Here is a 12,477-nt window from a genome sequence, read left to right as displayed (position 1 = left end):
CAACAAGGCACTCATTCTTCTAGTCCTGCAACAACAATGTATTTCTCGTACTCGGGCTTCAACGCGAATTCCCTCGTATCAGTGCTCGAGCTCACATCCTGCCACTTCTCCAGGAGCCTGAGCTCTTCTTGTCGCCTCTTCCTCGCATAGGTCAAGCAGTCCGATCCCAGAACCACGCGAACTGCCCAGGGACGACCCGCTGCCGCTCCCTGGCGCCGGATAACGTCCACCATTGCAGACGCCGCCTTGTTGGGGTCTCCTGGAATGGTCCAGCTTGGGTCCGGCAAGAAGAGGCTGAGATACTCTCCAAAAGTCTCTGCATAAGGCTCAGAAACTGGTGATTCAGGGAACGACACCTCATCTGGGTTTACTGCCGAATCACCAGCAGCGTCATCCCCATCACGAGGTTGCGCCAGACGAGTTGGAAAGCCACCAAGATCAAAAGCAACGCATTTGATGCCCATGTGGGAAACCTCCTTGTGAACGCTCTCTGCAAAGGAACTCAGTGCTGCCTTTGTCATGCAGTAGTGCGACAGGTAAGGGAGGGCGCCCCAGGCGCAGCCGGACGAGGTGAATGCGATTGTGCCGTGGCCTTGGGCGCGGAAGTAGGGCAGGATGGCTTGCGACATGTGGAGGTGGCCGAAGAGGTTGACTTGGAAGATTGTGTTGACAAAGGTGTCGCTGATGATGGTGAGAGTGGTGATGAATTAGTTCATATTGGTGCAAATTGTATGCCAGATGGAAAGGTAAGTATGGAGGGAACATACTCGGCATCCTCTGCAGTCCGCAGAGCGGACATGCCCGCATTGTTGATCAGGACGTCAACATGCCCAAACGCCTCCCAGGCCTTCTTCACTTGAGCTTCGATGATGAGTTTCTCTGCTGCCACATCTAGTTCCAGTAGAAAGGCGTTCGGCTGGGACTTGAGGTGGTTGAGTTTCTTTTGCACGTTTCTACCTGAGGCGATGACTTTGTCGCCGCGGGAGAGAATGTGGTTGACGAGGGCAGCGCCAATACCTGATGTTGTGCCTGTAATGAACCAGACTGTTTGAGGCATTGTGTAAGTAGGAGCTGCGTTGTGTTGGGTTGAGTCTGGATGGAGCGTGGTTCGTGTCAACCTGAGAGGTGTGATAAGAGACGAGAGGCGAGGGAGGAAGGCGTTTTATCCTCTTGGCATGCATAGCATCTTGTGGACATGTCATTCTTGGATGCAGAATTTGAAGACGCTCGTAAACTGTTCTACGTGAATTCCTCCGAATGTTTGGAACCGTCGCACGGGTCACGGACGAATGGTCCGTAGCGTTGTGGGATTCGTACGTCTGCACGGTTGAAATTACAGAGATTCGTCCACGGACGAACAGTCTATATTTCCAATCACTATTCGTTCTGGATTACTTCGGTCGAAGTTTGGTCATCAACTACGAATATGCCGCTTAGCTTTCAGGGCCATACAGAAGGGCTGATTGCATCCATCTACAAGACCGTCAAGATCATAGACCTGATATGGGAGTACCCAACTCTACCTGAGCTTGCCCAATTACGCGTTAGACGGAGATACGGACGAAAGACCTCACGTATCTGAGGAACTGCTCCTGGAATTCACAGTTCTTGATAGACATGGTGACACGAATTCTTTATTAACAGTGATGCAACTATATCCACAAACTCGTCCGTCTGAGAAAATGGTGATGTCGAGAAGAGCAAGCTTACTTGTCTCTCAGCCAAGATGGCCGTTTCTCATCTTTTCATGGCGGATGCGGTGTCGTTCTCTTCAAACCTAGGTAGGTTAAGAGGTTGTACACCATCATCAGCGCATTGATAAGCCGTGACCTCGGGACTAAGAAAAAATTGTCCTTTTCGGCCATTTCGGCATTCTATCTATAGATGGGTGGGAAATAACTGAAGTTGATGCTGACGATTGTCTGGATCTGCACCCTTTTGACATCTCTCCGGGCTCTGGTTTGGCCATGACGTTTGGCGTTGCTCATGATGTCATGGCAGGCTCAAGCACGTGAGGTGTTTTATATCGTGTAGTCGAAGCAATTGACGGCGAGGATCATCGATGGATATTTGGTCTGATGCCTTCAACAGCTCTAGACAGCTAGTATAATGAGTAGAGAAGCGGGCCTTTAGAGTAATACGGCGGCTTCAGTTGCTCCGTTTGAGCCTTACCTACAGGCTTTCCACTATCCAACTCTTCGAAACTCGAATTCTACTGTCAAGCTGCAAATCAATACAGCCTCACCATTACAGAAGTCCCCGTGGATCCGAAGTCATCGCCTACTGTACTTGTCGACTGAAGCCTGGCGACCCCAATCTTCAACCCCGCGCCGTCCTATAAAGTCACATCTATAACAATAACGGCAAATCCACCATCTTCATTCACCCCCCCAAGGCATCGCCACCAGCACCTTCGGCATCATGGACTTCACTCCCGAGCCCTACGACGACAACGTCTCTTCGTCCTGGCTGATCTGCAACACCTGCGGCACTCAATTCCCGACTGCCGATCGTTCCGCCCTCAAGACATGTCCCATCTGTGACGATCCTCGTCAGTACGTGCCGCCGTCAGGACAATCCTTCACTACACTGGCCGACATCCGCGCCACGGGACATCGAAATGAATTCATGTCATATCAGCATGACGAGCGTGTCGTTTTCATTCGCACAGAGCCGCGGTTCGCCATTGGGCAGCGAGCCATCTTGATCCGGACTCCCGACGGCAACATCCTCTGGGACTGCATCACGCTTGTCGACGACGAGACGATTGACAGGATCAAACAGCTTGGGGGGCTCAAGGCAATTGTTATCAGCCATCCGCACTTTTACAGCACGCACATCCAGTGGGCGAGGGCGTTTCGATGTCCTGTGTACCTCTCCGCCGAAGACTTGTGCTGGACGACGACGCCCTCCGCCCACCGAAAGCCCCTCACCGAGATCGAGTCGGAGATTGTGCCTGGAGTCAAGGCCGTCAAGCTGGGAGGGCACTTCCCCGGATCCTTGGTCCTTCTGTTTGACGGGAGGCTCTTTACTGCAGATACTCTGATGACGACTCCCGCGGGCTTGGGCAAGTGGGACGTCGATGCCTTAGGAGAGAAGAGGGAGAAGCCGCCTGGCATGAACTCGTTTTCCTTCTTGTGGAGCATTCCAAACTACATCCCCCTGAGCGCAGACGAGATTCACCGAATGTGGGGGATCTTAAAGGCCTACGAGTTCAAATCGACACATGGCTTGATGGTAGGAATGGATATCGAGGACGACAAGGTCAAGGCGAGGGTGCTGGAGAGCATGAAGATCCAGACGAGGGCCATGGGCAATGTAACGCATGCGCTGCTGGATGAAACGCTGTGATGGACGGGCACGCGATGAGCCGACGGCATGATATTGCTCTATGTCAAGGTGGCATCGTTGCATGCACTGTAACATGGCATGAAAACATGTCGCCTGATTCTCTGTTTGAACGGCTCAGTAATGATATCGATGATATATTGTGCTGAATTTGTACTTGTGGTTGCATTATGTACTTGAAGTATGCTGGCAATGGGCCTGGATCTTTCTTGCTCAAAATAATTCCATGTAAATGAGGACAGGGTATCGTGAGAAATAATGGAAGAACGGAAAAAAGAAAAAAGAAAAAGAGACATGATTGTGAGAAGGATGAATTGAAGAAAACCCAAGTGCTTTGCCCCGACATTTTGTCATGGTCCCAAACTCCTGCTTGTTGAGAAAACAATACCCATCGTGTCGTCCTCATCTACCGCGTTACAATCAATCCAGATGAGGTCATCACAGTCGAAGTGATGACTGTCGTGTGGGTGTCGGTCGACCTTTGCTAAAGCCTGGGCTGTTGAAGGCAGCGATTGAGCATCTCCCAGCCCTCATCGGGCAAATCGACGACAGAGTCGTTTAGGGTGTCCAGAATGAATGGATTCGCTGGTAGTTCAAGTCAGCTCTCATTAGTTCTCTGTTCCGACGCAACCGTCTGGTCCCGGCAGTTCCAGCTTACGCATAAGAGACAGGGCCATGTCGCCGGCCCCAACAGCCATGTCCATCCTGGCCGAAGTGTAGCAGCCGTATCGCTCCTGGAGCTCCAGCATCGTCTTCCACAGCTCCCGCGTCGCATCGGCGCTCATGCCGCCGCAGCTGCGAACAGAGCATGTGCTTCCCTGGCGGCTGCGCTCATCGTAGTCGAGCATCGAGGGGCGGCGTTCAGGCATGTTGTTGTTGTTACTGTTACTGTTTGATGTTGCTGCTACCGAGGCAGATGATGAGATGATGGAAGAGTTGCTGGTCGAACTTGTTGTGGTAGTTGTTGCCGAGGTGATTGTTGTTGCGGCGGTTGTGCTGGAGGCAACCGGGACGATGGAGGTGAGCTGGCCGAGCTCAGTGTCTTCGCTTGCGGTGGACCACTGTGAACTGATGGATGACGAGGACGAGCTCCGGCGCATTGTATGCTGAAGTGGCAGGTCTCGAGCGGCTCTTTGTAGGTTCTCGAGCAGCCGTGTATATCGATATGTCGATGCTGCTTCACGCCCACTTGGAGACCCTTGTCACGCAACCAGCAGGGAGGGATAGCAGAGTAAGATAGAGAGGAGTCGACAAGGAAGAAGTCTCAAGGTGAAGCACTTTGTTTATTCAAAGAAAAAGCAACCAGTTGGGTAGATCGCGCAGAGTATTAACAGTGTAAGACGAACAAAGAGAGAGGGAGAGGCGGGACGTCAAGAGGGGGGGGGCAGCTATCGACTTATACTCAAGCTCCCTCATCACAAAAAAAGCAAGCAAAAATAGGCGCCAAAAAGGTGCTTCCCGGCAGATGCACGACAAAGGGCTCGGCAAGACGCCCGACTTTCCCTCTCTTGCCTGACGTCGATCCAGACATGGCGTGTCTCGACCTGTCTCATCAAGCAGAGAAGAAAAGGGATGGTGGGTCTTGCCTGAGTCGATTGCCGGGAGCTGGGGCGTGAAGCTTGAATACGTGGCTGCCAGTCATGCTACCCTCTTCACCTGGGACTAAACCGAGGGCCCTTGTAGCCGCCGAGTAGAGTCAAGTACCTACTGGTTTGGCTTGTGAGTCCCTGTATGTGATGAGGTGTGATGACTCTTCGCCCCGTGGCTTTCTTTGTTGTTATGCTTGTTACCAAGATTTCTTCACTTTTACATGGAGGGGAGCCTCGTATTCTTCAACAAAGGCGCAAAACTTTGCAGAGCTGGGGGGGCATGGCTTGTTGCCTCCATTCCCATTGCGTCGATTCACGTTCCTGTGCCCCTTGACTAGCATCACAAGCCATCAAGGCACGCACATAGTTTTGACACATTGCTGGTGGTTTCGCGCGTCAGGCTGCCCTCCGTGTTCAATTTGTAAGGGGAAGAGGGGGGAAGACTGCATTGCATGGCTCGCCCAGAAAGGACAAGCTGGGTCTACAAACGAACGAGAAAAGGGTGACGAGGAGTGGATGGAAGGACGAAGAAGAAGACAACAGAGAAGTTTTTTTTTCCTCTTTCTTGATCATAATCTGGCAGAGAGATCGGGTTCGTGTCGTTTGCATCGCCGCCATTGGCTCTCTGGTCAGGGATTATAATCAATCCAGTCACTCATCGAACCAGTGCCCAACCTGAAGAAGAGGGCTCCAGTCCACTAGACAAGGGTATGCTCGACTCCCTGAGAGAAGAGAGAGAGAAAAAAAAAAGCTGCATGCACAATGTGACGCTCCAAGTGCCGGAGCCGTTCTGGCCACAGCGGCATTTGGCCTGATCCCTGGACATATGACGGGAGGATCGAGAGGAGACGATAGTAGAAGAAAGAAAGCGAACAAAAGGCAAACGGGGGCTGCCGCTTTCGATGATAAGCCACCACACCCTCAGCGGTGTCTTCCAGAGGGCCTGGAGGATACAAGATTGCTACAAAAGATGGTCATTCACCATCTGTCGACATTGTCGCGAGAATGAGGCGAGAGCGCGTATAGATGGACCTCGATACGCGTGACGCAGCGATCCGACCGGGGTCTCTCGCCCTCTGGAAGCCCGAGCAAGACTTGACTGGTTCTCGACCTCTCTTGCGCTGGGGATTCCTTCAGCGCTGTGCCCTCATGCACGACTCGTAAGCGGGCGTGATCCGGCAGCCACTCACTGATAGGAAAAGAAGAACAAGCTTGCGTGTTGTTTCAACCAGGGCAGGGCATTCAGTCAGTCATGCCACCCTGCGAGCGGGAATACTTGTCAGCCGTTTGCTTCCCGCATCAGCCGGGACGCGGGCACACCGGCACGGGTTGTAGTGTAAGTGCGGTGAAGGCGTCGTGAGATGGAGGGCGGGAGAGGATATTGAAACAAGCCTTCTCCTGTCTGTCGCAAATCAGGCATCACATGTAGTGACAAATTACGTGAAGATGCCAATGACTACGACGACCTTTAGGAGTAGTAGTAGTAGTAGTAGTATTAGTAGAAGCTATGTGCTTGTCTCACAACGCAGTCATTCGCACACTCTTTTCACGCGTAAATCTTTCATACGCATTGCCCATGTATTCAATGGCCATGGCGCCTTGAGTCGGCAAACTCGTAGATGCCGAGGACGCAAACAGCCGACTTGAGACAAAAGCCCTCTCTGTTCACCCACCCAATCGACCAAATCTAAGACAGCAGAGGGTTCGCAGCACGGATGGTAACCGAACCAGGACTTGATCACTTGAACCATGATAACAAGCATGTATAGCCGGAGCGGGGAGATGCTGAAAAACAGACAGGTCACTGTTGATCATTTGCCGTTTGGGTCTTTGCCTTGATCTGCATCCCGGCTGGTTGATCAGATTCCTCGATCGGGAAGCTCTTCAACACGCACACAGAGAGAGAGAAGCAGGGCTCAACGCCGGCCTCGGAGGAAAGAGTGTGTTACAGGGCATGTCTTGAGCTAGAGAAACTGCTTTCGATGGCAAGTATTCCGAGGCAACAGAACAGCTGAAGCTCAAGCTGAAGCTGGGCGCAGATTAAGCTCTGAAACGACTTGGGCTGACTGGAGCTCTTGTTGCCCTGAACAAGGGAGAATCATGTGAGAGCCCGGATGCACGCGGGAGGGGCCATGGAGTGGGTTTCGAGCTTCGAGGGACTAGTGGTGGCTGTGGATAATAGCAGCTGGAGCTCTTCGTGGTTCTTGGCTGTTTGTCATTCTCCTGGCTGAAGATGGTTGGATGGCTCTAGGATTTGTGGCTTGCTGTTGAGCTTGTCCACGAATCCACATGGCTGGTCTGATGAAGGGAGGGGAGCAGTGACACGTATCAAGGAGGCAATGCTGAAAAACGAATGATGCGAAAGGGAGTCGGGCATCACTCCTCTGTCTCCGCACTGACTCTTTGCAAAGTTTCTACCTCTGACTCGACGAGGGAGAAGCCAAGGAAAAGGGCACGTTTCTCTTCATCCCAGCAGAGAGAAGCCCCCTCCATCACGGCGGGACCCTGCAAAGGCAAGACAAGCAATGGCCATGCCCGATATCCTGGATCGCGGCGCCCTGTTCCGATCGAGCCGCTTCAAGTCAAATCCCATTCACAAGTCCAGCCCTTCCCGAACCCTGAAATCCACGTCAACGGGTCCCCAAAAAAAAAAACCAGCTGGCAGGGTAGCTGACATCTCAGGCCAGGTTCAGGCCGGGTCCAGGTCGAGGGCTGAGGCTGCTCCTAACGCAAGCCACGCCCGACCCTTCCGCTTTGACCTGGGCATGGCAAAAGTCGATGGACGAATGGCATTGACACACATTGACACATTGTGGTAACGTGATGCCTTGATTGACGCCTTTCATCGACGAAGGGATAACACGTGCGCAGGGCGTTTGTTCTTGGCAATGGCTTTGCCTGGTTACTGGTACGCACATGTGCGTGTTGTTGCTGCTGCTGCTGGAGACGTGTTTGCTTGATGCTTGGAGAGGCTATGCTGCTGTTGCTATCTGCTGCTGACATCTTACACTCAATATCCGTGACTGCGTATGTTGGTTCAAAAGCGTATAGATGAAGATTGATCTGCAATTCGACAACGTCTATGATCTAAGCCCCAGGAGAATTATACAACAAGCCAAACGACAAAAAACCAACAGTGACTTCCATCTACCCTCAACTACATTCCGCCATAGCTAGTGTCCCAGCTCGACAGCTTCGCCACCTGCCACTTATTCAGCTGGTAGGGCTGAGGTAACCAGCCCATCAGCTTACTAGTAATGCCCCAAAAGTTGCAACCTCAAGCCCCTTATGCCTGACACTTGGGGTACGCCTCCTTTGAGGACGCCGTCTTGAACAGCTTGACCTCGTCCTTGCGGCGAGCCTCGAGGCCAGGCATCACCTTTCCTCCCGCCATGCGCCACTTGGGGAGTTCCTGCGCGGCCACGGTGTTGGGGGCCTCGCCGTTGTTGAGACGCTTCACGAGAGTCGACGTCTTGGCGTTGCCGCATCCCACGTTGAAGACCCAGGAAGACAGGGCTGCCCACTGGTTGGCGTTGAGCTTGGGTTTGCTGTTGAGAACATCGGCAAGGCACTTTGTGTACTTGGGCAGGTCGTCCAGCAGCAGCTCCTTGGCCGTCGTCTTGGTCAGGGGGAACTTGTACTTGACCTCGGCGCAGTTCTTCTGCTGACACAGATGACCGTAGCCAACCGTCGGCAGACCGATAGGATCGGGCTTGGGGCTCGCGACGAAACCCTCCCACTTGGCAATCAGATCGACACCCGCGCCGTTGATGGTCTTGCAGTAGCTCCCCGACGAGGAGCCGCCGCCGCCGGAGGCACTGCACTTCTTGGTGACGAAGCCGCTGGAGCCCGTCTTGACGTAGTAGTCAGCAACGTAGCAGCCGTCGGCGGTCTTGTCCCAGATGTTGTTGCCGTTGACGCTGGTTCCGGTGGTCTGGCAGCTGATGGAGATGTCGTGGCTCTTCTTGTAGGAGGTTTTGATGGCGTAGCTGGTGCCTGGGCCGGTGCGGCAGTTGACGACGTCGCCGGTGATGGGGTAGGCGCTGACGATGGACGTCAGGGAGACGATGAGGGCGGCAAAGGTGGTCTTCATCTTTGAGGACGGGGTGTGGTTGTTGTTGGATAGGAGGAAAGGTCGGTGGTCTTGAAGAGACTGTTTGTGTGTTGATGCCGGATGCTTAAATCTGGCCCAGTGACTTCCTTTGTGCTCTTTATATACTTGTTCGAAGGCATCGACAACCCCCAGATATTCTTTTCATCTCGCGATGGTAGCATCTTGGAGTAGACAAGCTGCTCCATTACTCTTGCGAGCAGCCGAACAGCTTCCACTTTGGGATGCGGCTGAAGACTCCATCGCTGGACCTGCATTAGAACTGATCTGAAAATAGACATTCAAAGAATGCTTACCTGCTCGTTGAACAAATTCATCCATACAACTCGTTGGCACAGAGTCTGTGCGATGCGATTCGGCCGATTGATGACTGCTCCTGGAGACGCTATCTGCCGATTCAGTATGCTCCGCGATAAGTTCTATCGTTGCATCTGTAAAGGAAACAGAAGGCCGCTTATGTTTAGCCCCAGGATGGACCAGATGCGTTGACTTTAATCAAACATGTTTCTATTTACGGTTCTTCAGCTGAGCTGGGGGATCTGCCGGATCTTCATCATGTTTATTGTTGAGGCCTTAGCTTTCCATAAGACGGGGGAACACGATGCCGCTTCTGAGATGAACAGGGGTTGTCCTCTGATTTGCTTATCTACGCCTGTGGGGGTTAGTTGGAAGCCCATCAACTGTTGCTATGTCGACCTGCTTTCTTGCTGAAGACCAAAGAGAATTCACGATCAATTGGCCACTCAATGATCCCCCTGTTCATGTCCCGTATGTAAATCTCGCGAATTCGCAACTCAAAACGCCGTGATGCTTCCTGCTCTCTGATATGAAGCATGCCTAACCACCACTGCATCGCTATATATCTATCGCCATGCCCTGCGTGCACCGTGATGCTATTCCCAACTGGGAAAACAAGAACAAAGGAAAGCACAGGATGGAGAAAAAAAAAGAAAAGAAATAGGAACCCAAACAATCTCTACGGAGAGAAACGCTCGGCAACTATGCCCTCAAACCCGCCCGCCTGCCTCCCAACCTGCTGATACACAGAAACGCTACTCAGGGGAAACGCCATGATCTCTTCATACGCGTGGAACCCATTACACCGCTGGCACAAAAAGCCCGGCTCCTCTCTCAAAAGACTGCAAATCTCCAAGATGGCGCGCATTCGATACTTTGCAAAGAGCGGCACGTCGATCCGCGGGAGGGCCACCGTGAGAGCAACGACGACCGAGTAGAAGTGCAGCAGGAAGACGAGTAGAAACGGGTTCTTTGCGCTGAGGGCGACGTACGAGGCGGCCGAGTTCTTAACAAACCACGATGTGAAGGGGTAGACCAGGCGGAACTGGTCCTCGGGGGAGATGTCGGCGCCGAGGCGTTCGTGGACAAGGCGCATGACGTCGCGGAGCTGGCGGAGGATGGCTGAGAGATCGCGGTCGCTCTGGAAGCAAAAGGAAAGGCCGTTGACGGCGCCGATTCCTTCGGACAGAAGCTTCTTGACGAGGACGAAGCGATATTCCATGTCGCCGGTTTCAGGGGGCGACGAGCTGGCCTGCTCTTCTGCTTCCGGATATGTCGGCTCGTATGTAAAGATTCGGTGAAAGGCTGATCGTTTCAGCCAGGGCCTCATCCGGGCGACTACCTGCTAGACTATGAGCGACGGGGAAGACGAGGGTGATGTCGTCGGGGCTTACGGTTGAAATATCCCCTGCCAGGGCCATGAGAGAGCGGCTGTTTCAGAGGGTGGTCAGAAAGGCCTAATCGTGATGCTGTGTTCTCCTGACGCTATACTAAAGACAATAATTCAACTTACTAGTCTGGCATGATATATGAGCAGCCCAGAGATGTGGCTAGGACTGCATCGGCGTTGTCCTTGGAAAAGCAGCTCATAGCGCGATACAGCCCACAAAGAGCTTGTTTTCGATAGTGGTAGGCATCCTGAGAAGCTTCATAAGACTTTGTTGTGACTGCAAGCCTTTGTGCCGCTGCAGCCGCCATGGTTTGAGCAACAAAGTCGTAGTGGGTTGCGAGCTGAAAGTACCTGGCCAACAAGAAACAGCGTCAGCATCTACATCTCGCGGTAAACCACTATTACAACTGTAATGGCTTGCTCAAACAGCAAAAAGCGAGGCACTCACGTTCTCATATCGCCCCAGACTAGACAGATGTCTGCTGTCTTGCTCAGCTCGAGGACGTTGGCCACCAGAGCCGTCTTGTAGATATATCGCAAGTCCTTCAATGGCATGTTATGCCAGCTCGGAGACGACGCCATGAACATGAACGGCGGCCTCCCTGACTCTTTCCATTGTGCACATGATTCCTCAATGTCATCTGGCCATCGCAGAGCAGAGGCGGCCTTTTCGTCTTCGTCCTCCGACTCGGACTGGGCTGGGTATTTGCAATCGATTCTTGACGAAAGGCATCTGTGACTAAACAATGACCAAGTATCAGTGTCTCTATTGGTCACATCAAGATACTAACGCCATTTGAAGGAGATGGCAGACTTACCACGACGGCCGAAACTCGTCACACTTGACATGCCGTTGTTTACAAGCCTGGCAGCCCAACTTTGATTTCGTATGGCTTCGCCGCAGAACAGGCTTGACAGTCGCCATGATGACAAGAATATCTCTCTCTACCGCTCAAATTCCCCGCGGGAGACTGAACTTGCAAGTTGGGCTTCCTCCGCTTTTATCAAGAATTGTATCGTTGTCTTTCCTTGCCTCGTCTATCGTCTTGTCTTACAAGGAAAGCCGGGGAAATAAAGCTGTGGGGCGCCGGGCTGCTCGCCACAGGGCACCAGATCGAGGGCCGTTATGATCTGACTGATCCGCGTAGACTATAATGCTGTCTTTCGACAAAGACTCCGTACGTTAGCACAAGTATAAACGTTAGCGGACGAAGAGCGGACGGAACAATGACAAAGGCACAACAGAGGTCTAGGTCTAGGCCTGTTGAGGCCAATCAGCAGCCCCTCCCCTGACATGACAAATGCACCCATGGAACAGGCTTAGCTAGTGGGCTTATTTCTCGTCCGTTTGTTTCTCGCAAAATAGCCCTGTAGGGTTGAGATGGCACGTTGGAGGCGAAGAGGCAACCTCGTATTGGAGAGCTTTGGGAAACGAGGGACAACGAATTCCAGGAAAGTGGTTTTTGCCTTACCGGGAGGACGAGGGCATCAGCCGCGCACCAATCGCCTGTTTTCTATAGGATGGTGTGAGTCTTGAGTCGGTGTTGGTGAACTCCACATATTAAACTACCATGCTTGTCCCCTCAATAGACACTTGTATGCTGACAAGAGCAAGATGAGATGGGACGGTAGCGTCTTGTCGGTGGTTGGTAGGGGAGGGAAAGGGGGGGTGGTTAAAGTGGTTATATACCTAGGTATAAATACGTCCGTCATACGCGTATAAGGAACTTGGGCATGTATAC

The 12,477-nt window shown here is 52.6% G+C and overlaps 5 protein-coding genes across 5 annotated transcripts; 1 reads left to right on the top strand and 4 right to left on the bottom strand.

The window, feature by feature from the left end:
* Positions 1 to 11: 11 nt before the first annotated feature.
* On the bottom strand, positions 12 to 1,057 carry TRIREDRAFT_64951 (uncharacterized protein; the record flags this gene model as incomplete). The annotated part of the gene is made up of 3 exons (XM_006966921.1): positions 12 to 361; positions 404 to 681; positions 768 to 1,057. The coding sequence occupies 3 exons, from the start codon at positions 1,055 to 1,057 to the stop codon at positions 12 to 14; spliced, it is 918 nt and encodes a 305-aa protein (XP_006966983.1).
* A 1,364-nt stretch (positions 1,058 to 2,421) lies between these two features.
* On the top strand, positions 2,422 to 3,351 carry TRIREDRAFT_65171 (uncharacterized protein; the record flags this gene model as incomplete). Its single annotated transcript, XM_006967018.1, has 1 exon — positions 2,422 to 3,351. One exon carries the CDS (start codon positions 2,422 to 2,424, stop codon positions 3,349 to 3,351), a length of 930 nt encoding a protein of 309 aa, XP_006967080.1.
* Positions 3,352 to 3,832: 481 nt separating this feature from the next.
* TRIREDRAFT_64922 (uncharacterized protein) lies at positions 3,833 to 4,247 on the bottom strand (the record flags this gene model as incomplete). Its single annotated transcript, XM_006966920.1, has 2 exons — positions 3,833 to 3,933; positions 4,007 to 4,247. Coding segments are annotated over 2 exons (342 nt in total), but the record flags the coding sequence as incomplete, so codon positions are not given.
* A 3,976-nt stretch (positions 4,248 to 8,223) lies between these two features.
* TRIREDRAFT_109278 (glycoside hydrolase family 24) lies at positions 8,224 to 9,030 on the bottom strand (the record flags this gene model as incomplete). The annotated part of the gene is made up of 1 exon (XM_006966919.1): positions 8,224 to 9,030. One exon carries the CDS (start codon positions 9,028 to 9,030, stop codon positions 8,224 to 8,226), a length of 807 nt encoding a protein of 268 aa, XP_006966981.1.
* A 994-nt stretch (positions 9,031 to 10,024) lies between these two features.
* Positions 10,025 to 11,660, bottom strand: TRIREDRAFT_109277 (uncharacterized protein; the record flags this gene model as incomplete). The annotated part of the gene is made up of 5 exons (XM_006966918.1): positions 10,025 to 10,687; positions 10,740 to 10,776; positions 10,859 to 11,086; positions 11,184 to 11,474; positions 11,554 to 11,660. The coding sequence occupies 5 exons, from the start codon at positions 11,658 to 11,660 to the stop codon at positions 10,025 to 10,027; spliced, it is 1,326 nt and encodes a 441-aa protein (XP_006966980.1).
* Between the last annotated feature and the right edge of the window lie 817 nt (positions 11,661 to 12,477).

This window comes from Trichoderma reesei (assembly GCF_000167675.1).
Source record: "Trichoderma reesei QM6a unplaced genomic scaffold TRIREscaffold_15, whole genome shotgun sequence".
Lineage (NCBI taxonomy): Eukaryota > Fungi > Ascomycota > Sordariomycetes > Hypocreales > Hypocreaceae > Trichoderma > Trichoderma reesei.
The sequence above is the reverse complement of the archived record's forward strand: the minus strand, read 5'-3'. Positions and strand labels throughout refer to the sequence as shown.